Raw genomic sequence first — 25336 nt, forward strand, 5'->3', positions numbered from 1 at the left:
TCTATTCAGTAAAATCATTTTAAATTTAATAATTTAACATAAATTTTGATCTAAAAAATTATATAATATAAAAAATACATTCAAATAATTTTTTGTTATTCTAATAAATAATATCACTTTAGATTTAGGTACGTTCAGTTTAACATAGTTTTAATATATAATGAATTATATAATATAAACAATACTATCAATACATTCATCTTTTTTTTTTTAATTTAATTTCTCAATAAGTAATATCAATTTAAATGAACATAGTTTTTTTGTCTAAAACATATTATATACTATAAATCATACATTCGACTAATTTTTCTATAAGTACTACTAAATATCATTGTAATTTTGGAAAATATAACATAGTCTTTTTTCTTAATCTAAAATAAATTATATAATACAAATAACATTCAACTAATTTTCTATGTTTTGTATTTCTTGTATAGAGTTGAATAATGCAAAACTATATAAAAATTTACATATAATATCATAATTTTTTATTAATAATGTATCACATATAAAATAAATAAATAATAAAAAATATTTAAAAATTTAATTGGGGTGGCCCAAGTACAAAACTCATGACTCGTCCTGACCCGATAAAAAATATCAAACCCATCCCATCTGGGTCGGGTCTGAGGCCTCCGCCCAACTACCACCATCGACAAAACAAATTGTGCCACTATTATTATTATTAGTGGATATAACATATTCGATACGTGTGCAAAATTGAACAGATATTCACTAAATGTAATTTTTTTTGTTTATATGTTGTTTTATGATTATATTTTAAAATTAAATAAATGTGAGTTATCATAAACTAGAAGAGCATTGTGAAATTTAAGGAGGAAAATAGTACAATACAACAGAAGTGAGACATAATTAACCAAAAAAAGAAAAAAGAATGAAAATATTTCATTTGTTATTTTCTATTTCTATACAAGGTTAGTTTAGTCCATATATATAATGCGCACCATTTTCTTTTCTCTTTTTAGGGTATTAAAATAAGAGATTTTATCTTTTAAATTCATTTTGTTTAACAAAATTATTAATGTGTTACGAGTGCGAATAATCGTTCCAATATGAAGCAGGCTTTGGAACAATCGACCAATCCATCCCAAATCCCCCGTTTTTTTGTAGTGTAATTTTTCAGAATTTTTCCTTCCGCCTTGTCCAATTTTCTTACAATATTTCAATTTTTTATTTTAAAAAGAATAAAATACAACAATGACAAAATTGACAATTCAAGCCTCCATCTAATAATTATATAATTTTATCAAACATTAAAGGTATTAATAAATTTTAAAATAATAAAAAAATATTTATAATTATGCTAAATTTAAAAAAAATGATCGTAATTTATCTTAAAATTATATGCTTGAAAATGTCAAAAGAACCCATTACCCAGAATTATCATGCGGGCACTGATTATGTTGGGACGTAACAAGACGCACAGAATGGGGAAACAAGACGGAAGGGGGTAATTATTTTTTTATTATAAAAAAATAAAAAATATATATTAATATAATTTTTATAAATATTATAATATTATTATTACGAGTCGCAATTTTTAACCGCGACTGGATTAAAAAAATATATTTTCTTATAAAATTAACCAAGTCGCGATTGTGAATCGCGACTTGGCAGTGTGAATTGCAATCACATTTATAAATTATATTTTTTTTATAAATTAAATATATTTAATTAATTATAAAAATTATATTAATTTTAAAAATACAATGAAACATATAAATGTAATAGTGTACAATTTTTTTATATAATTATAAAAAAATACAATGAACCATATTGATAAGTTGGCGATAGTGTTGGAACCTTCGATTGAAACCCGAGACCAGATTCAAAATTTGGAAATAAAATATAAGTAATTCTTGTGATACTATAAATATATAAATTATCATCTTATAAAAAAAATGAGCAATTTACTTTCATTTATTTTTAAAATATAACAATTCATGAAGCAATTATTTTATATTTAAAATAAATTATTTTTAAATATAAAATAAATTACTTTATTATATTTAAAAATAGCAATATATCTCTTTGTACTTTTTAAAATAAAATAATTTATTTTTTACATGTAAAATAAATTACTTTATTTATTATTATATTTTAAAAAATAAATAAAAGTAAATTGCTAAGTTTTTATATAAGATAATAATTTATACATTTATAGTATCACAACAATTACTTATATTTTTTTCTAAATTTTGAAATTGGCCTCGGATTTCAATCAAAGGGTTCGAACACTGTCACATTTATCAGTATAGTTCATTGTATTTTTTAAAAATTGTATAGAAAAATATACACTATTACATTTGCATGCTTTCATTGTATTTTTAAAATTAATACAATTTTATAAATTAATTAAATATAATTAATTTATATAAGAAAAAAATTATGAATGTGAATTGGGCCAAATTGGCCCAATTAAAAAATGTGAATTGCAATTCACACGCCAAGTCGCGACTTGGTTAATTTAAAAAAGATATATATTTTTTAATTGAGTCACGATTAGAAATCGCGACTCATAATAATAATATAATAATATTCATAAGAATTATATTAATATAATTTTTTTATAATAAAAAAAATAATTACCACGCCATCTTGATGCCCTATTTTTCAGATTCACGATAACCATTCTCAATAAAACAAAGTCAAATTACAATTATTGTCATATAAATACAACTTACATATACATACATGTATACAAATAAGATACTTAAATTCCGATAAACAAATGTCAAGACACCCTAAATAATTGAAACTCCAAGAATTTGTGTTTTCTTGACCTAGGGTCGATTAGACCTGGTCCGACCGACCCGTTGATATGATCAACCTTAACTGTCTTATTATTCTTGGATCGATGAATTATATCGATTCATATAATTCAGCCATGACTATAAATACATATATAATTTTCAGATGTCAAGTATATTTACTTACTGCATTTATTACTTCTTGAATTGTTCTATAACTTTACTAATTTATGCACCGAAGCCTACAACTAGACCCTATTCGATGTTTTCCTCGTCAAACTTCGTAAGTAGGTTCGAGAATCATTTCAACTACTAGAGAGTTGAGACGGAGTTGAAGGACCCGAAGGTAAAGTCAATAAGACCAGATTTCGACTTCAGACCAGTGTAGATACATGTTTTTTCCATTACATTCTTTTATTATAAATATTCAGTAAATAAAAAGTACTATCGTTATAATATATAATAACATTAACGAAATTCAAACCCATAATTTCTTAGAGGTAATTACGACGAGTTTTCATGAAATTTAGAATAATTATAAATACCTCCTAGTTGTTTGAAAAATTATTAATATTTCTTTATTTTTAACGATCATCCAACAACTAGCTCAATCAATTAGTCCTTTTTAGGTTTCTATTCAGTTTTTGTGGTGCATTAGGCGAAATGCCATTGTGAATTATGAATGATGATTTACTTATTTTTACTTTTTGCACTTTTTCATGGACTAAGTGGATAATTTATTTTATAAATTAAATTTTTTTTCCATCCATCTCATTTAACTTTTTACAAATTTTCAATTTTTTAAAAAGATACAAAAATGGCAAAGTAGACAATTTCTAGCCTTCGGTACAGAATTACTTAATTTCATTAAATATCATAGATGTATAGGTAATTTTCAAAACAACAAGGATCTATTCATAATTATATCAAACCTCATGACAAGAAATATAACATTTGACTATAATTAATTATCATGATTAAAAATTAATTAATAGCCGCAGTAAAAACTTGTTGACTACAGTCACACAATAATTGTTGGTCGTGGTTTTTGCGAGTGTGGTTAAAATATTTGAGAATTTTCATGGTGAATATGTTATGTTTTTGTATTGATTTAATTTAGTTTTGGTTAATAATAGCTACTTACCACGACTTTAATCCATAACCAATAATATCACAAGCAATAATCATTTTTTGATAATGCCTTAGAAAACTTGTTGTAATTTATCTATTTTTCAATTATCAAACCCCACTTTACTATTTGAGAGATGATTCCTTAATCGATAGTCCCACTAGAAAAAATAAGATTTTTCGCTACGATTAATTATTATAGCGAAAAGAAAAAATTGATGATAAATAAAAATCAACCACAACTTTGCAACAGTTATTAGCTGTTGTTTTTGCAGGCATGGCCAAAACATTAGCAATGGCCAAAACTATGACAAATATTTTGGGTATGGTTAAAAATCATGACGAATATTAATTAATCGTGGTAAAAGTTTAAGTTTTTGCTTTAATTTTATTCAATCATGGTTAATAGTAATGATTTATCATGATTTTTAAGCCATGATAATTTAAAGAGTGACAAAAACTCAATTTTTTTATAGTGTCTGATAATACGAATATTTAGAGGTGTTTACAATTATTTAAAAAAATACTTATTTTTTTAATTCTTTATTTTTAAATATTCTCAACTAATTGTACTATTACTTAATTTATAATTTTTTTATAATTTATTTTTATCATAAAAATATAATTTATTTTTATCATAAAAATAGAAATTATTGCAAATATGGCTTTAGCTATGGCAACAAATTATGAGAATATATATGAGATGCTTTAATGCCCTGGCAAAATGCACATGGACCGTTCTTTCATCACTTGGGTTGAAGGGCCCACTTCTGGAATCATGTCTCCAATCATGCTCCAATAATTAAATAAAAATGCAACGAATTTTGAATCATGAACCACCCACTCATGTTTTGGTGGTACTGATTTTAATACAATATTATTATATAACACCATCATATGAGATGTTGTCATACTTAATAGAGTTGCTAATTTTAATAAAGTTATTCATTATTAATAATTAGTATATAATTATTATAATTATTATTAATTATCAGATTTAAATATTTGATATTAATAGTTGTAATTGATTTATTTAAAAATAATAGGTCATCGCTTTTATTTAAAAAAGAAATCAAGAGATTAAAGATCAATCACCAATGTTATATAGTAGTAATTTGTGGCACACCTTATATGTTTGCATAACTGTGTAAATACTATTTAAAATAAAATACTTATAAAGTATGTACAACATAATGAGTTAACATTAAATTTATAAGAAAATAATGACAAAAGACGATGCCTGAAAATTAAAAATAAAAAACCAATTATCAAAAGATAGTGGAGAAGTGAGAAGTTAGACGAAAGATATAAGAATAAATTAAATATTAGAAATAAACTAGAAAAAAGAGAGACGCCGAAAAGATGTTTTTCAAGTACAAATGACACATGTTGGCATTTGTATATTTCTCGATTTTAATTGAATTTTTTTATACATGTTAATCATATCGTATTAATATTATTATTAATGTGATTTGGAGGAAGTTTGAGTGAGCTTATATATTTTTTAAAATATTTTATAAAATTATATAAAACTATAAAATGTAACTTCAAGATTCACATGGATTTGACCCGAATATGACATGGATTTGACGCATACCATAGATGATGAGGTTGGTATTAGATTTTACATGCCCAACCAATCAGATTGAGACAAGTGGAGGTACAAAGGAAGTGGGGGATCCAAAAAGTCCTTTCAAGTTTCAACCTGCACACTACAAATTATTATATATAGCAACTCAGACAAGAATCTAAAACTAAATCAAATCCCAATGACCTATTCAAATTCAGACAACTTCCACTCGTACCCACCACTCTTTCGCCCGATCCCGGGAGTTGACCATGGGGAACAGTACTCCCCAAACCCAGAATTCGATTCAGATTCTGAATCCGACATTCCTGTGGTGGATCTCGGGTCGTCCATGAGCCCAGCTGAAAACCTGAGCGAAATATGCAGGGAGTGGGGCATGTTCAGGCTGGTTAACCATGGGGTTCCAATGGAGCTTCTGACCCAGCTTCATGAGCATGCCAATAAGTTGTTTTCCCTTGATTTCGAGTCCAAACAAGCCTTAACCACCACCCCTATATTCTACTTCTGGGGCAGCCCAGCTCTTACTATGTCTGGAAATGTACAACAAACAGGCCCTTGTGCAGACAACCTTAACTGGTTGGAAGGTTTGAATGTTCCTTTAGCCAACAACTCCAACTTTGAGTATGATGATCCACTGCTTGAGTCCTTCAGGTCAGTCATTGGTCTTCCTTCATTCAACTATGCGTGTTGTGTGTAACTTCAAATACTTCATTTTTCTCATCTTTATATATATATATAGTTGATAGTACACTCGTCGCTTGTATTTACTTTATTGATAAAAATATATAAAGTGGATTAATTAATTAAAATCACTTTTGATAAATATGATATATAGAAGTATCATGTTACCATATTAACAATTACATTGCATGTTGTACTTCCCTAATATGAGAGAAATTAATGTACAATGTCTACCAAAAATGCACTTAGATATAGGGATATGAATGATCTCATCTAGGGACATTAGGGTCAATTTTGACTTTAAGTTGTGGCCGTCAGCAACAATACGTAGCCAGCCAAACAAAACACAGGAGGGGCCGATTGGTGGGACTTGATTGATAGTTAGTTAAATCAAGTTGATTTGCTTTATGCATTCTGGTGAGTCATCAGGCACGAGATATTGCTGGCCACCAACCTCAATTTTCTAGAACCGAATTTTCTCTTACAAATTTTATTTTATGTTTTGATTTCATTTAATATGTATATATCATGTGTATGAAGATGATTTATACATTTTATTTTATTTTTAAGAAAAAATATTCGATCCAATTTTCGAGTCGTAGGTAAAAAAATTGGCCTTCCATTCCCAGTATCTTGTATCATTCTAGCTAGCTAGTTGCCGTTTGATAAACAATAATATTTATTATAAGAAGGGAAGGTTTATTTTTCAGTTTGTTTGGTGGAGGTGGAAAATTTATAAGTAGAATTTGTTATGGTTTTGAATTGGGGTATGGTGCTGAGTATCCTGTAAGAATGCTTCAAAACAATTTACGGTCTTAGGTTGGGGTGCGTTAATACGTTGTGGTGATTGAAATAAAAATAAAATGGGCACATTGTTCTGATTTGTGGTTGAAGGTCTTTGTTAGAAGAGTATGGCAACCACCAAAGGAGGCTGGCCAAGGCAATATTCAGAGCCATGGCTGAGGACCTCAACTTCCCTCCATCGAAATCCAAATCTTATTTATCTTTGTCCAGTGGATTTTTGCGTGTCTATCGCTACCTTCGTTGCCCAATGTCTGGTCGAAGATGGGGCATTGATTCTCATACAGATAGCTCGGTCCTTTCAATACTTCATCAAGATCAAGTAGGCGGCCTCCAAGTTTTCAAGAACGACAAATGGCTGGATGTTAAGCCGATTTACGACACTCTGATTGTCAACCTCGGAGATATGATGCAGGTCTTTTACATAGTCGTGTTTTACATTACAAATTCTTCCATATCAAGAATTCAATTATCACACAGTCGTCTTTTACTCAGTGAACTCATGGTTGAACTACATGTTTTTTTTTTTTGCGTTGCTAGGCCATGAGCAACGACAGCTACATAAGTGTGAAGCACAGAGTGAGAGTCAATAAGGAGAAAGAAAGAATATCAATAGGCTATTTTGTTTTCCCAGTCGAGGATGCGGTGATAAAAAGCTCAAGGTATAGGCCCTTCACTTATCCTGAGTTTCAGGCAGCCAAGGAATTGGACTTGAAGACTATGGGGGTTAAGATCGGTCTTCCCAGATTCAGAATCACTGAAGACGACTGATTTGTTCGTTGCTTCATCAAGTCAATACTTTTTGTAAAAGTCCATATTATGTGCTTCATGTATATTTTTAGACAATATTAGTGAATTAGGAAAAACAAATAAAAGAATTAAATTGGCTTGGATATATGGGAACATTGTTAGACTTTCGTGTCTGTGAGATGAGGAAATTGTGTCGTTCCCATCATATGTTCTTCGGTGTCGGTTAACTGAATGAAATATCCAAGTTTGATGCTCCAAACATAACCTCAAGAATATGTAATTCTTTTTGGGAAAAAAAAAAGAAAAAAGTGACGTTGTGTAGAACAATGTATTCAAGACTAGTACTCAAAAGGGGCCGCTCAAATGGAGTCGCCCACTTCCACAAATTACGCACAAGATCCCTCTAGGCTTTGAGCAAACTTTAGACAAGAAGACAACATATGTTGTACCTTGTTTGGCATAAAGGTTCCATCCAAGATGTACAAAATTATCAGGTATCTCAACCTCTTTCCATCCACTCCTTTTCAAGTCCCTTCATTCCTTTTAGCAAACTGGAAATTCAAATAAATTATTATAATAAGAAATATTAATTTTAATTGTCAAAATTAATCTTGAAATAAATGAAGTAAAAAATAAAATAATTACAAGTAGAATAAATTCAAATTATATTGTCCCATATTAGAAAAAAAAATATAAGCCAAGTTTAAACACCTTTAGACTATAAATATAATAGTTTGTTTAAATAACTATTTATAAAATATAAAATATTTGCCTATTTATTTCACTATATTGTCTTTTAGCGGGATATATGTTTAACTAGTGGAATATTATTTCACTAATGTTGGCAATGGGTATTCTTAAATAACGGGGTTAGTTTAAAGATAATTAATTAAATAAAATTTAATTAATTAATCTAAGCAATATGATTGCCAATTAAATTATATATAATACAAACTTATGTCTAGATGAATAATAAGATCATTAGATATAATGAAATTGACATCATGATACATGCCTTGAAATTTTAGACAAATTTAGTCTATAAATGTAGAGATATCATGTCCTAAAAATAAGGTTAGTTTCAAGATGTTGAGTGGGTAGGGCCGAGCTGACTAACGCAAGATCGAATTAAACCAATAAAAAAAATATATTGGTTTGACTCGAGGCTTCTTGGGATCGGGCCGAGCCTGGGACAAGGGTTGGGTAGGGCAGGGCCTAGGACAAGGGTTGGGCCATTTTTTTTTTTTAATAATGCATATTATATAATTTTTATTTTATTCTTCTAAGTCAACTATTCTAATAATTTATTTATACTTTTAAAACTTTAAAAGCCTTTATCCTTATTTTTCTACTTCTAAATTTTTAGTAATTTAATTCATTAATACTCTTTATTTTTTTTTAAATTTTCTTTTAAGTCCTTTTTGAATTTATTATAATCTAAATTTGTTGTTGTAAGCTTCTTAGTCAAATTATTATTTAAGTTCATTATATATTCTTAACTATTATATATATATATAATTTTTATGTGATTTAATTTATTATTTATTTAGTTCATAAGAAAATTATAAATTCAAGTAATTATTTATAAGACATCTCAATATCATAAAAAAAGAAAAAAAAACAAGCACATTCAGGGTTAATACGGGCATGGTTGGGGCCTCAATCGGGCTGGTCAGACAAAGGGCAATAGGTGAAGAGGTGTAAATATAATTATTTCTAATTAATTTATGATATATATATATAGATATAAGTAAATTGCATCAAGTTTTATTGAGGTTTGATACAATGACAAATATTTTCTCCTCGTTTGAAAAATTATTGATACTCTTCATATACTTGACATAATTATGTACGTAAATCTCTGACTGTAAGATGAAAATATCAACTTTAGCCTTGTCAAAATTTTAATTTTTAAAAATAAATAAAATATAAAAAACAATTGATGTTGGACATGCGATATTATAAATATATATATATATATAAATTAGATGTTGGATGAACATTATTCTATAAAAAAAAATGAGTAAAAATTATTTTGGTACCTGAGTTTTGGTATTACTATCAAATTGATACGTGAGTTTTTTTTCATAAATATCAAATTGATATATAAATTTTTATAAATAATTGAATTGATACTTGAGGTTCTCCATAATTATTGAATAGATACCTATGTCTATCTTAAAATATTTTGTAAAGACAAATATATCCTTTAATCTAAAAGTAGTTTTTCTTTTTTCATTGGAATAAAATTAGTCCTAAGTATTTATTTATTTATCATGGTATATTCTACGACTAAATAAATAACATGATTTAATTATAACAATAAAAGTATTAGTAAAAATTAAAAATACAATTAATGGGAGCCACTAGTTTTATAAATAAAAGGCTATAAGTTACAAAATTTAGGGATTTTGCTTCATTTATACAGATTGAATAAAACATTTTTATATAAATATTTTATTTTTAAATAATTTTTAAAAATTATATACATATATAGAACGTGCTACGGGTTAATGGTTTCAATTATTTCTTTACCTCTTTGAAATTGTTATAATATAATGTAGCGATATTAATGTATTTAAAATGTAGTGCAGCGGAAAAAATTTGGTGTCGTTTATATGAATTTGTACTCATATTAACTGTAAGTTGTTGTATTAACACGTGATGGTAATATTATATACAATCTAACGATCAATAATTTATATTGATATAAATTCATATCGACAGTTTCATCAAACTCGTGAAAGGGTGTTGCTTAGTCGGCATTTGTGTGCGTATGTTTTTTAAAGGGTTAAATGCAATTTATCCCCCTGTAGTATGTGAAGTTAATAGAAAAATGTCTTGTGAAAAAAATCTAGTAAATTACCCTTATATGTTTTGGAATATGAAGCAAATTATCTTCTATCAATGGTTTAAATATAAGATAATTTGCTTAATTTTTTAAAATACGGGGAATAATTTATTTTTTTTACAATTTTTTTTTACTCATTTCTCTTGTGAAGTGGCGAAGTGGGATAAAATTGGCGGCAAAACACTTGAAAAGGGCGCGAAACCCTCCGAGCTTAATACCTCAGTTCCTTGCATTCTACCAACTTCCACGAACAGGCACACGCTCATACACTCGCGCCAGCCACTAAGAGCGGAAAAATGATGTTCGAGAGCAGCCAATTTGAGACGACGGCCGGCGGCGGCTTCGTCTCGTCTCAATCCACCGATCCGTCCCCGGCCTCCGCCAAGGTAATGTCACAAATTTGAATGAGCAGTTTGAAATTGGACGGAAAACAGAAAATTAGCTAATATTGGTTTTCTGTCCTTTGGTTTTTGTAGCAGAGTCGGGACAACCAACCGATGTATCCAGTAACGGTGAAGCAAATCATTGAAGCGACTCCATCGACGGACGACAAGCCCAATTTCCTCATCGATGGAGTCGATGTGTACAATGTGCGTTTCTTTTAAAATTGGTCTATCACTGTTTCTCACTTACAGCTTCGTACTCAATTTGTGAGGGAATCGAACATCTCCGTTGGCTTTTTAGGAGTAAAACCATACTTTCTTCGAGATGTGTTTTTAAAGAATTTATTGTAGATTTGATTAATTTTCAGATAAAGTAATAACTCGCAATTGTTTGGATGAGTTCATTCAGGATAAACGTAGAAGTTAATAAGCAATTTCTTTTGTCTGTTGTTTTTGGTTTTGAGAACAATTTCAACTCATTTTGTACAGAATCAATGTACAATATCTGGACAAATTTTAGTGAATTTAAAATGTTCAGTTAAACAGCAACATTGGTTTGAATATCTGTATTGGCGCATTCCAAGTAAAAGCCTTTACTTTCTGGATCTGTTTCTCTTTGGCTGACTTTTCAAAAAAGAAAATTTCTCTGGCATATGGGGTCTTTTTTATACGAATTTCCTCTAATAGCCACATCAGCATTCACGAAGTTTGCTGTAAGAAAAAGGGTTAATCTGGACATCAAGTCAGAAATGGAGGATTGTATAATAGGAAAATCATGACATTTTAGCTTTTGGAAGTATGGAATTGATCTAGAATCAGAATTATGTATCTTGTTCGAAATTTAGAGTTTAGGCATTGAAATACAGTTCTCAGTAAGTTTATATGCTTCTATCTCTCAGAGTTGAGTTCTTTTTGTAGGTGAAATTGATCGGAATGGTCTTTGACAAATCGGAAAGGTTGACTGATGTCTCCTTTGTGATTGATGATGGTACTGGCCGTATTGGCTGCCACAGATGGTGAGTTTTCCCCGATTTTACTATCCTTAATTTTTTTTTTTTTTTGATTTTATATAGAAATGGACCTGAGTATGAAGTGCCTTGTTTATTGGCATACCTTAATTTATTGGATTGCTTAATGCTTTAGAGGTGGGAATGCCCTCGTGATACCATCGTGTTCTAGTATTTGTTTACTTTCTCTTGCACTTTTCTATCAGTTTCCTTGTGCACCAATGTGGTTATCTATGTCTATTTTTGGCAGGGTAAATGATCCACATGACACCAATGAAGTGGAAGGATTAAGGTTAATATCAAACTTTGGAAATCTTATGTTTGGTTGTGATTGAACTCGGATTTAGTTTTGCTAATAAATTTTTGTGTTCTAAAACAGAGATGGAATTTATGTACGAATCCATGGGCATTTGAGGAGCTTTCAGGGGAAAAAACAATTAGTAGTATATGCAATCAGGTATGGCTTCTTGATAATGCTAAAGAAATGAGTTGTACAAATTATATTGTCTTTGAAATGAAATGGATCTATATTTCCCTTTAGGTATTCTCTGTGTTTGCATTTGAAGGTTGCCCTAGATGCATCTTAGAGTTATTTCTTATCATACTTAAAGCTAGAAGGAAGGTTCTGTTGTATCTTTCTTAGAAAGGTGATAATGTGTAACAAGAAGCTAATCATTGTTAGCATATAATGCTGGAGAAAGTATAGATGTCCAAAAAGACTATATCAAATTTTCTTCATAGGATATATGAAACAACTTAAGGCGTTTGTTTGCTAAATTGATTTGTGATATGAGTATATATATGCATTGTACAGGAAGTGTTGTGTAAGATTACCCTGGCAATTGCTATTCATGCTGTGCCTTTCTAATCATATCTTATCATATGCATTCTATGATATGCTTTTATTTAAATGAACTAAAATGTGGTTATTTCATATAATCTCTTTAGATATATCTATTGGAAAATCCATGTAGGCATACAAAAATTTATTAACCTAATTGTAGAGGCTGTAATTTTTAGGTGATTCATGAGAACTTGTATGTCTAATTGAAATTGCATTTTGTGGAATGGATAATATATTGCTTCTCAATGGAGTACATTAGCTACAATGGTGTTGGGGCTACGACTTCAAAGATGAACTGTTGATCTCCTAACACTTAAAATTCTCATATCCAAGTAGGTTGGGCTTCCTGCATATAGATTTCATGATCCAAAATGTTTATTTGTTGATGTTAGTTGCATGGATAGCCAGTGAGTTTTTGCATTTAGACGCCATACAAGGGAAGGTCAAATACACTATGCATTTTGTTTCTTTAGGCAGTTGAAGTGCAAGAGCATGAAAGCTTAAACCAATCTAAGGTGTTAATTATTCAATGTGGCAAACCAACTTGTTTTCCTTATAGTCTTTCAGAATTGGGGCTACCACTTTTACCTTAACCCTTAATCACCCAAGGAAGCATCTGCCTATTCATATTTTGTATCTGATGTTGAAATTTGCTGCTGTTAAATTCAGGCCTGTGAATGATTACAATGAGATAGCAAACCATTTTCTTGAATGTATACATGCCCACTGCTGCAGTAGTAAATTACAGGTATTTGGTCAGTTATAATTGATTCTCATGCAAATCGTGCATGATCTTAGGTTTTTACTTTATCCTATTTCCGGTGGGTATAATGATTTAGTTTCCCAATTCTTGTGGCAAGGAACAGAACCGTGCCCCTGTTTCAGCTCCTTTGTCTATCAATGCTCCTAATGGATCCCACGCTGTCTCATCTAGTCAAGTTAGTTCACGATAAAGATTTCTTTTATGTGAATGCTGTCAACTGTCAAATTGAATTACTAAATGCTCCCAACGGTTTTGTATCTTTCAGATCTCTCAAGAGTACAACTTGGATGGACTAGGGAGCATTGATAAGATGGTTCTTGACTATCTCCAACTACCTTCCTCCCTGTAAGTTACTTAAAACTCCTGTTTATTTTTCGCCAATATTCATCTGCTGATACTCCGGTTTCTTCATGGCTTTGTGTAATGCACACGTGTTTTAGGCATAGTAGGGTGGAAATTGATGAAATTTAGAGAGAAGTGCAAAACATCGAACGAAAATAGAGAGAACGAAGAAGACGGTCTAAAATAAAAATTCTTTCCCGCCTGTATAACAAACAATACAACTAACTAATCCTACCATATGCCATGTGGACCAATAACCAGCAGGACAAATGAATCAGCTAAACAAGCTGAAAACGCATTGACAACTTCTAAGGAGACAAAATGTGTTTCTATCGAGCATCCAAGTAGAATGCTGAGTCATCTACTCCGTCAGCACTCAAGGATGACTCAGCATCATCTTCCTCTCGATGTGCAGCAAACTGAGAGAAAACAGGGGCAGCAACCATTACAACAGAAATCATGGTTCGAAGAATTCTTGACTGCCGTGGCTAGTCAAAATGCTCAAAACCACATGTGGAAATTTGCTGAATGTGCATATTCTGATTGATTGCCAAAAAAACTCGTGAACCAATCACTAAAAGATACCAAATATGGTACAGATCTGGAATATGTACTATTAGGTACTTGTTAACTCAGAGACATATCTTACCTAAAATATAGCGAATGAAAGCATATAGGCAACAACATCACTTCACAGCATTTACTCCAAAATATGCAGTCAAAGTCTCCTAATTTATAGATTCTTCACTTCTCTGACCATCAAAACGCGGGAAAAAGAAAGGAAGAAAAGAAGAAAAACTTTAGTTTTACCACTGCCATTCCATAGCATGATGTGTTATAAACTTAGAAATTTTGTTCCATCTGTGGTGTTTCAAAGTTATAGTTGTATGAAGTTTTCTGAACGAAAACACATTGTAATATTGCTAATTTGCTATCGTTTAACTCCAAAAAGAGATTATACCAATCACTGGATCAGAGGGTTGATGAGTGCTATTGAGCAAAGTTTTGTAGCATGAAGATTATGGAAGTAGTTTTATGTCAGTAGCAAAATCATGCATGTGGTTGCTAATACAGTATGCCGGTAATGATTGATGGTAATTGTGATAAGTACACTGACATCAAGTTTTGCTTGGATAATTATTTTTCGTGTTCCTATTAGTAAAACTAATTGCAATTTTGTCAGTTTCGCGAGTGAACCCATTGAGTTATTTTATCATTGCAGTGCACAGGAAAAGGGTGTACACCGGAATGAAATTGCACAAAAGCTGAAAATTCCCCAGGAAAAGATCCTGTATGACTCTCTCTCTCTCTCTCTCTCTGCTTATTCAACATATTCGAATGAATGACTTTTTTTGGTCCCTTGCAGAGAAGCCATGGAGGCTCTTGAATCAGAAGGACTGGTCTATTCAACAATTGATGAATTTCACTACAAGTCTACTGCCTCTTAAGAGGGGATTTGATTTCTGGATCATGTATCAACAACTCTTCTACCATACAGTACCGAATTAGAATCTCACTAATTACTCTCCCTCCTACATATGTTTTGTTGTTAACGTGGGATTTTAGAATATCACAAGGTACCTTTCTTTATTCTTGTTCTCAAACAAACTCATGCTCTTCTTCTCTTTTGCGTAACGGCGTAGAACACGACTGGGAAAGTGTGGTCGACCGCCCCGGGCTTCCCCATGTCGTGGTGACAAGCGTTGGTTGCTAAGTAAATAGGTAGGTTGGTGATGACTGCATGCATTGCCATTTGCCAAGAAAGCAATACAAGGCACGTGCATGTTGCGTTAAATATGGATAATCCCATTACACTCTAGGCCCGCTCGGTAGCCTTTAACCACAGGGGGCCTCCGCCGCACAGATTATAATATTCTAGTATTGAAGCTCAGTTGGGGTATCTTTTACCGTCTAGAGAGACTTGGTAAGCAAGATTCAAGAGACATGCTTCTTGAAAAGAATTTCCAAAAATTTGGACAAAAGTGTTTGTGTTTATCCTGCAAAAGGACGGGGTCAAAATTTGGACAAAAGTGTTTGTTTTTTCCTTTTCTTCGAGCAAGTTTAATTTTTTGCTTTTTTCTCAAAAGGGTAAGAAATGTAAATTTAATTGCGATAACAATTAATGGGATAAGGATAGTATACCTAGTTGACAGTGCAATGAATAGAAAAGGCAGGGAGCAGTATAGTGAAAGTGATGATTTGTGGGGAAGGTGATGATGGAGTAATAACAACACTAACTAGTAATGGGGTGGAAGTGGAAGAATAATGAATGGAGGGAGGCAGCTAAGTGCTGAATGATTAACAACACAAGGCGGTTTGTTTGACTGGAGAAGGTCCTTATATTATGACTCCTTCCATTGCATCATATCATACCCCCAATTCACTTTCATCTTCTTCCTTATCACAAATGCATCACGCTATTAATTATATAATAAATATAATACGCTTATTAAGTAATGAATTATTTTGTTTAAATTGAACATCAATCATATAATAATAAATATCATAATTAATTTAATTTTGACCAAATCAAATTGGATTCAAAATTGATACACATCACTCTATTCTTACTTAATGAAAACAATTACGACGCCAGCGCCGAATAGGCTTGACCAATCTAAGGGATTGTGCTTCTGCTTATGTTAAATTTCATATAATCAAAAAAGCAAAAATGCAAAGGAGAAGCCATTCTAGAGAGAAAAGGATCTTCTCTATTTTTCTGAAAAATGTTAATCTTCTAAAATGAATGTGTATAAATAGATTAAATATGCAATGGGCGTAACCACCCCAATTAATCTAACAAACTTTGTTACATAAAAGACAAAAAAAAAAAAAAAAAAAATAGTTAGAGAGTATCTATCCCGTATCTAAGATAATCGCCGCTTTGATTTTCGCGACCTAGCAAGCGACCTCAGTATAAACGATCTTGTGACGTGTAGTTGGAAACATGAACTCAGGGTTCGTGAGCTCGTGAGCGACCTCATGATGACCGATCTGGACAGCGACCTCAACATGTGCGACCTGGTGTTCGACCTCATGATGACGAGGCTGGGAGGTCGAACTCTCAACAACCCCCCCACAAGTTGGAGGTGGCTTGAACAAAAACAGGGCAAACTTGGAAAGCATGGTGGTGAAGGTAGAGATGGGCAGGATCTTAGTAAACAAATCAGCGAGATGCAACGAACTTCGTACAAACGAAGGTAAAATGAAGCCCTCTTTGTAGACATTGCGAACTAAATGACAGTTTAGTACGATATGCTTAGTTCGCTCATGGAATACAGGATTGACCAAAATATATAGAGCCGCCTTGGTATTACAAAAAAGACCGATGGGCAAAGGGGCAGTAATGCCAAGATCAGCAAGGATGTACGTGAGCCACCGCAGTTCGCAGACAGTGGTAGCGAGACTGAGATATTTTGCCTCAGCAGTCAACCTGGAGACAGTAGCCTGTTTCTTGGTCTCCTAGGATATCAAAGCTGGTCCAAGGAATATACAAAAACTAGTGAGCAAGCGGTTGAAGTCTGGGCAGGAGGCCCAATCTACGTCGCAGTAAACTTTCAATACCAAAGAGTTATGCGAAGGGAAGAACAGTCCTTTTGACGGACACCCTTTAAGATAGCGAATTACATGAAGAGCAGCACGCCAGTGAGAGTCACATGGATGTGTGAGAAATTGGCTGAGCTGTTGGACAGAATATGAGATGTTTGGGCGAGTAAAACCCAGGTACAGTAGGCATCCCACAAGGCGTCGATATGAATCAGGGTTAGGAAGCAGTTCTGGTGGTGGAACGCAGTTTCAAGCCCTGAGGAAGAGGTGTGGAGGTTAACTTAGCCTGACTGAGACCTATGTCGTGGATAATATCCATAACATACTTGGTCTGTGAAACGTACAAACTATCCGTACTGCGAGCAATTTGCAGACCAAGAAAGTAACAAGCATCACCAATGTCCTTAATTGTGAACAGGTCGTGGAGGTAGTCTTTCACCTCCTAGATTCCTGATAAAGAAGGGTCAGTGACTAATATGTCATCCACGTAAACTAATAGCGCATCGGGCTTATAGGAGTATGCTTGACAAAGAGGCAGTTATCATGGGCCGATTGATGGAAACCGTAGGCGGTGAGACGACGGGTAAATTCCATATTCTATTTGCGAGATGCCTGCTTAAACCCGTACAGTGACCTCTCCAATTTGCAGACTAGGTGAGGGGCTACAGTGTATCCCTCAGGTGGAGTCATATAAATGTCTTCGTCCAAATGCCCGTGCAAAAAGGCATAGTTGATATCGAGTTGCTGCAATGGCCATCCACGAGGTGCAGTTGTAGCAAGAAATAGCCGTACCGTGACAGTCTTAACGATCGGAGAGAAGCTGTCCGTGTAGTCAACCCCTTCGACCTGCGAAGATCCCTTGGCCACCAAACAAGCTTTATGTCTTTCTACCGTGCCATCAGCTCGCAGTTTGGTCTTGTAGACCCATTTGCAACCAATTGCTCTTTTTCCTTCAGGTAATGGAGATAAGGACCAGGTATTGTTCTTCTCCAATGCATCCAGTTCACATCGCATTTGCATCCCTCCATTCCTGATGCTAATCAGCCTCTGTGAATGACCTGGGCTCCTACAAAATAGACAACAAGGCCACAAAAGACAAAGATGCGGGGCTAGTGGAGAGAAGGGATGATGTAGATCGGGTGTTGCATATAAAATCATCGAGCCCGACAGGTCGCTGAGTATTCTTGACAGATGGACGAAGAGGAGGTGAAGGAAAAGTATTAGGAATAGTAGAAGTAGGTGAGTGCAATGACTGGAGTAGAGGAAGTAGAAGGTAAGGATTGAGGGATGTGAATATTGAGGTTGGCATGTGAGGGAACAACAGGAAGTGGGCAGGTCACTGTTGTATTCTGTAGTGGACTAAGGAAATTGATCTTCATAAAATTGGACATCTCTAGAGGTGAAGGTGCATTTATTCTCAAGATCATATAGTTTGTACCCCTTTTGGGTCGTGGCATAGCCTATCATGATACACTTGAGGGCTCTAGACTCGAATTTGTATTTGTGGAGATTAGTGTTAGTCGCATAGCAGAGACATCCAAAAGTGCGAAGGTGGGTGTAAGAAGGAGGGAGATCGTAAAGGAGCTCATAAGGTGTCTTCCACTGAAGTAATTCCGAAGGGGTTCGGTTTATGAGGTAGGTCGCTGTCAGGATGGACTTCCCCCAGAATTTAATGAGCAGAGAGGCTTGAAACAACAGAGCTCGTGCTACATCGAGCATGTAACGATGTTTGCGTTCAACCCTTCCGTTTTGTTGAGGGGTATCGACACAGGAAGTTTGATGGATTATGCCTATTATTAAGGAATTCAGACACGTTTTCAGATTGAAGATTTTGATTGACTTGTTAAACTGGTTAAGGATGAGTTTGAGAAAAAAATTTAAGGTAGCAGCGACCTGGGAGTTGTGATGGAGAAGATAAGTCCATAGACTACGACTATGATCGTCTAAAATGGTTAAGACGTAATTGCAATTTGATAGTGTGGGGGGTTTTGTATGGTCCCCAAAGATCTATGTGAATGAGACTGAACGGAGCGATTGACTGTGTTTCACTGCCAGGAAAGGGAACTCGCGTTTGTTTTCCCTTATGACATGTTTCACAAGATAGATTTAATAGTTCACTGTTTAAATCTAATACTGGAATTTGTTTCAAAACATATAAAGGTGTGTGTCCTAAATTATGGTGCCAAGAGATGGCATTACATTCACTAGAACGAGAAAAGGAGGCAGAATAGTAGTAGATCGCAGGCTGGGGAACAGAGGTAGCATCATATTGCCTGACAACATAGAGGTTCTTGAGAAGGAATACCATAACCAAGTTTCTTTAGTTACCCGGTCTTGCAAGATACAACTCGTTTTAATGAACTAGAAGAAGCAAGAATCATTGTGACAAAGCTGAGCGGCCGAAAGCAAATTAATTGAAAAGGAAGGAATGTAGAAGACATGGGTGAGTGTGACTGCATTATTTAAGTGCACCTCACCAATGTATGGTGCGATCTTCTTGGTGCCATGAGGTAAAATTATGGAGTGTGTATGTAGAGGTTTAGAGTACGAGCCAAACAGGTCAAGATTAACACATATGTGATTGGTGGCCCCGGAGTCAATTATCTAGCAACCCAAGTCAATAGAGGTTTCAAACACATTACCAGCGAATTCATCATCGGTGTGGTGCGCAAAATTGGCAGAGCTGGTTAGTGGATCTGATGGCATGTCCGCCTTCTGCATGAGTTTGATGAGATTTGTGGGGGCTGAGCTACCAGCGACCTCCTTCACATCCGTTGCTGTGGCAGCAAAAATCTTTAAACTTGATCCCTTGTCCTTTCTATTGTCGCTAAGAGCCTTATACCAATTTGGGGTCCCATGAAGTTAGAAGCATGTCTCTCGAGTGTGTCCAGATTTATGACAGTGTGAGCATGTCGTGGCACGCTTATCCATAGGAGGTCCCCTCCGATTTTGGAATCTGCTCGCATTGTCCCGTCTACCGTCCTTGGATGCGATCTGGTAAGCCAGGTGGTTGGAGGAGCTACCTATGTTGCTGTGAATGGTTTGCTGGTTTTCTACCGTGAAGAGCATTGAGAAGGCTCGTTCAATGTTGGGTAGGGGATCTTGCATCAACAACCGACTTCTTTCGGTATCATAACTCTCATGTAGCCCCATAAGAAACTATAATAATTGTGTAGTTTCATCCCTTGCCGCAATTGCCTTGTTAAGACCACAGGTACAGCCCCCGTAGGTGCAGCTCGGTCTAGGGGATAAACACTGGAGCTCGTTCCAGAGCTTCTTGATCCTCGTCATATATGCCGTTAGCGAGATATCCCATTGGGCAATAGAAGCTATTTCCCATTGAATCTGGTAAACCATCGGGTTATTGCTACGCCCATACCTTCCTTTGATCTCAAGCCATAGTTCTTATGAGGAGGAAACATACATAAAACCCTCCACAATTTCCTTGGAGATGGAGTTCCAAATCCACGAGGTGACCATTAAGTCCACACGCCTCCACTGCTCAAAATTGAGAGAGCCTATCATTGGCCTGGGAAAGGTCCCATCAATGAAATCGAGTTTTATCTTCGTTTTGAGTGTCACATACACAGCGCAGCTCCACGATAAGAAATTGGTTCCATCCAAAGGTGAGGAGGACAAAACCATTCCGGGGTGTTTTGAAGGATGTATGTATAGAGCATCCTTCTCAAGTTGTTCTGCTTCAGGTCCACGGTTTAAATCTGCCATGACGTGGTAGCGACGAACGGTGTATCGGTGGTGGTTCCGACTTCGTATTTAGAGTCCTTCACAAGGAAGGCTCTGATATCATGTTAAATTTTATATAATCAATAAAGCAAAAATGCAAAGGGGGGCCCATTCTAGAGAGAAAAGGATCTTCTCTATTTTTCTGTAGTATGTTCATCTTCTAAAATGAAGGTGTACAAGGAGATTAAATATGCAATGGGCGTAACCGCCCCAACTAATCTAACAAATTTAAGATTATAGCATACTCATCATTTTCTAATCTTTTCTTTAGAAACATTCTCAGGGTATTTACCATCAATAACTTTGAAAACCTTTTGTTGTAGTAAGATCCCTTTCATCTTTTGTTGCCAAATAGAGAAATCAATTTTTTCATCAAATAGTTGCAGATTATAACTAGACATATTAATAATAGAGATATTAGCAACAAATGCAGAAGCTATTAACGACAGCAGGAAAAGGATATATTTCAGAATAATATCTATAGAGGACCTTAGCTTAATCTCAACTAGATACCCGACAGCCTCAAGGGTTCGGTCAAGTGAGAGATAAGCAAGGAATCAGTCTTAGGTCAAGGAAAAGAATAAGTGCTAAGTAATAAAAAAGTAATGCACTAAGTAGAAACATAATGCATTAAGCAGAAATAGAACGCACTAAGCAGAAAATATTTCAAACACTTAGCAAAAAGACGCAAAGTAGTTCAAATCAAATCCACTAAGCAATACTTTTTATGCACTAAGCACTGAATAACTTTGCACACAGTGCTAGAAGAACTAAAAAAAAAAATCAAATATTTAAGAATTTCCAGCACTTAGTTATTTTTTGCACTGAGCAGACTTAACTAGAATAACAACACTCAGTAGTTTAAAGAAAATGGATCCACTAAACTGTAAGATTAACACTAAGCAGTGTCGGGAAAGTTATTTCATCAGATACTGTTCGCACACAGCAAAGATTACAAAACTTAAAATAAGTTTTCGAGAGAATATCCACACTAAACAACTTTTCGCACAGAGCAAAATCAGAAAAATATTTATCGAAGAAAAATAATTTTCAAAAATATCGCAAATTTTTAGAAATAAGCACTAAGCAGAAAACAGAAATCGCACAAAGTGAAAAATTTAAGAGATTATTTTGCAGAGAAATAGAATACAAAAGAAAACGATCTTACTGGCGTCGGAGACAGAACCCGAATGCACTGATACCACTGTTGGGTGAAAACCCTCAAGTGATGAGCCCAAATAATAAGCCCTAGTCAACTATTATAGAGAATGATGGATTACGAAAACCCTTATATATTACAAACCAATATACGAGAATATTAACAAATTTATACAGATCTAAAATAACAGAATATATTATCTACAGATTTATAAGCCAATCCGTTTATGGGTAGCCCATAGCCACCAAGGCCGGCAACCACTACAGCAGTTGCTAAACCCAACACACGCCACTAAAGCTTAACCACCAAGGTTGGTCACATAGACCCAAAATAAGTTTTCACTAAAAAATCTCAGAAAACCAAATAGAACCATTCAGAAACCACTCAAAAAGATTCCACTTAGGAGCTTAGTTCACGAAGAACTAATTTATGAGAGGAAGAGATAGAACATTAGTTTTTGATATGGTTATTATCATCAGAAAAACTACTGCAGTATTTATATGGGGAAGTCATTCATGACGGTAAGAGAGATTAATGGCGAAGGGTGAAAACGAAGAGAGAGAGAGAGAGAAGTTGGAAGAGACGAGGAGACGGAGAAAGAATAGGGTTAAGATTTCTCATTTGCAGAAGGTAACGAATAAGTATAAGAGGAGCCTGGTCGAGTTAATGAACTGGGTAAACAAAAAATGGACTGGGCCTGGGCTAAAAATCCTGAGTGTGCCAAATTCTACCTTTGGGCTTAGCCAATAACACGAATGGGCCAAGGTGACAGAATGGACTAAGGCAACAGAGTTGGGCTAGCCTTCTGGATGTGAGGATTTGGGCATTTGTGGTCTGGGCATACCAAAAGATTCTGGGCCATATGTTTTCAACAGCACTGCTATAGTGAGGATATCTCTATGTTGATTTGTTGTTAATTTTGTGTCCCATTAAATTGTACGACAATATATATATATAATTTGTTCAGGCATAAAAAGTATAACTAAATAAAGTTTGAAATGTTTAATTCATGTACGATAAAGGGAAAAATATTAAATTCGACATATTGAATTTGTCATATTCTAGAAGTATTAATATTTTTAACCTAAAATTATATTGCCGAAAACTAAATATACAGTTTATCAAAGACGGCCAAGTGAAAAACAAAGGCTATATTGCACTTGTTGTCCTATAAGTTAGGTTTAACCCATAGTTAATTTCAGTTAAAGGAGTTTTATAATTTACTAGAGTTGCTAATATTGACAAAATTAGGGTTCTTAAAATTGAGATTTTTGCTAACAAAGCATCCAATTGATGACCCCCTAGCATTTTATGTCCTATATGTTGGAATATGGCACTTTGAGGACTGTAGTTATATAAAGTTAATAATTAAAATTCATAATTCATTAATTTTGTACAATATAAGGACTTCTTCTTATTTCCTTCCATATCATCAGCTTATGTCTATTAGTATCTTATTCTCACTTAGTAAATGACTTGTAGATATAACGTCAATTTGACTAAATTGTAACAATATAAGTTAATAATATTGTATAAAATACAGAAAATAAATATCAAGATATATTAATGTGGTAACATGAGAATGTTTGGAACAAAGCTGATATACAGAATAATGTAAACTTTTTCACATCCTCACTTCACAATAGGGATCAAAATACCGTTCATAAACTGGGCAACAAATACACAAAAAGTGTCAGTCTTTTGTAATTACAATTTTTAAAATGTCATACCCAAACATATATATAAGGTAAAAAAATGCACTTTAGTCATGGATTAAATGGCTGAGGGTTGATTGATCAGCAAAATCTTAATTTAAGAAATCATAATTTTATTCATGTCAACAACTTTCAACCAGTTAAAAACCTCCGATGATCAAAATACTCTAATTACTAAAATTTATTAAATTATGAATTAAAATTTATCATTATTATGGTTAAAGTCCTTAAACCGCCATCTGAAGATGCAATTTAACCAAAAAATCAATTTGAGCCCAAGCTCATATTTGGGGCTACGACTACGAGGAACCTACTTAGACGCCCCACATCCGATCCACAGTGTACGTATTTCTTGGTTATGTTGGTCATTTCATATGAAAGGTAAGGGAGTTAAGTTTTGGGTGAATTTATTAGAATGTAATATTATACTAATGCCCTAAATTTGGCAATTAGAGACATGTTTAAACAACTTATATTAGTGATAGCCCAAATGAATAGTCCTGCCCAAGTGGAGGCTGAAGCTCGGACAAACGCGTTATAACTCTCTAAAAATATGGATTGTAAAGATGTTGTCAACTCATTCCAAGAGAATGGAAGTGGATAATGTTGAAATCAGTCTAGTCTGAAAATGAGAACTGACAATTCTAGGAGATCCTAAATGGGTATGGTATAAGGAGGTTGTAGCTGCTTTGGTGAAGGGGGCACGTAACTCGATGAAAAGGGCAGAACATGCACCCTGAGGCGAATTTGACATGTGGCACCAGTTGAGGAAGGTGAGATCCTCTTTAGTGGCTAACCATTTTCCTAAAAATTGGAGATCTGCCTCGGAGCTGGGAGGATCCATCCCAAAAGAATCCCTGAAAATAGGTACATATCTGTATCACATCTTATCTTTTGCTTGTTTACTTACATATAGCAGGTTAAGGGACAAATTTGGATAACTTTCTTAGGTAAAAATAAATTTCATTAACACAAGGTGATACAATATAACTACCAGCTAGGAGCTCCAACTAATTTTGTAATTATACCAAGTTAATTATCTTCATGCAATCATCCATAACATATACGTAGCTATAACATGTAACCTAGGACTCCGTCTAATGACTCGAGAATGGGTTGCATAAGTTGGAGACCTGGCTTTGTTATAAAATCACGTCATGTTTCTCACATGCTAAATATGATTAATGTAGCTAGCTATGTGTGCTACATTTACAAGGTGTTTTCCCTCTCTATTTTTTTGCTGTTTGCCAATTTGAATGGCCG

The 25336-nt window shown here is 33.7% G+C and overlaps 2 protein-coding genes across 3 annotated transcripts; both read left to right on the plus strand.

The window, feature by feature from the left end:
• The first annotated feature begins 5515 nt into the window (after nucleotides 1-5515).
• On the plus strand, nucleotides 5516-7924 carry LOC105155696 (2-oxoglutarate (2OG) and Fe(II)-dependent oxygenase superfamily protein). Its single transcript, XM_011071616.3, has 3 exons — nucleotides 5516-6138; nucleotides 7063-7384; nucleotides 7510-7924. The coding sequence occupies exons 1-3, from the start codon at nucleotides 5669-5671 to the stop codon at nucleotides 7738-7740; spliced, it is 1023 nt and encodes a 340-aa protein (XP_011069918.1). The 5' UTR covers nucleotides 5516-5668; the 3' UTR covers nucleotides 7741-7924.
• A 2864-nt stretch (nucleotides 7925-10788) lies between these two features.
• LOC105155698 (replication protein A 32 kDa subunit A) lies at nucleotides 10789-15499 on the plus strand. Of its 2 annotated transcripts, none has more exons than XM_011071618.3 (10): nucleotides 10789-10956; nucleotides 11050-11160; nucleotides 11872-11969; nucleotides 12211-12252; nucleotides 12340-12417; nucleotides 13474-13552; nucleotides 13671-13742; nucleotides 13833-13912; nucleotides 15132-15200; nucleotides 15276-15499. In XM_011071618.3, exons 1-10 carry the CDS (start codon nucleotides 10867-10869, stop codon nucleotides 15355-15357), a joined length of 801 nt encoding a protein of 266 aa, XP_011069920.1. In that variant the 5' UTR covers nucleotides 10789-10866; the 3' UTR covers nucleotides 15358-15499. The 2 variants fall into 2 exon arrangements, with proteins under 2 accessions (XP_011069920.1, XP_011069919.1); XM_011071617.3 differs by having other exon boundaries at nucleotides 10796-10956; nucleotides 13665-13742.
• The last annotated feature ends 9837 nt before the right edge of the window (nucleotides 15500-25336 follow it).

This window comes from Sesamum indicum, linkage group LG2 (genome assembly GCF_026168435.1).
Source record: "Sesamum indicum cultivar Baizhima isolate 11 linkage group LG2, ASM2616843v1, whole genome shotgun sequence".
NCBI lineage: Eukaryota > Viridiplantae > Streptophyta > Magnoliopsida > Lamiales > Pedaliaceae > Sesamum > Sesamum indicum.

Bases quoted from the DNA above. Each gene is read 5' to 3' on its own strand.
- LOC105155696 (XM_011071616.3), top strand. From the start codon at position 5,669: ATGACCTATTCAAATTCAGACAACTTCCACTCGTACCCACCACTCTTT. The intron at 6,139-7,062 runs GTCAGTCATTGG...TTGTGGTTGAAG, and splicing joins CCACTGCTTGAGTCCTTCAG to GTCTTTGTTAGAAGAGTATG. The intron at 7,385-7,509 runs GTCTTTTACATA...TTGCGTTGCTAG, and splicing joins ACCTCGGAGATATGATGCAG to GCCATGAGCAACGACAGCTA.
- LOC105155698 (XM_011071617.3), top strand. From the start codon at position 10,867: ATGATGTTCGAGAGCAGCCAATTTGAGACGACGGCCGGCGGCGGCTTC. The intron at 12,418-13,473 runs GTATGGCTTCTT...TGTTAAATTCAG, and splicing joins TTAGTAGTATATGCAATCAG to GCCTGTGAATGATTACAATG. The intron at 13,553-13,664 runs GTATTTGGTCAG...TCTTGTGGCAAG, and splicing joins GCTGCAGTAGTAAATTACAG to GAACAGAACCGTGCCCCTGT.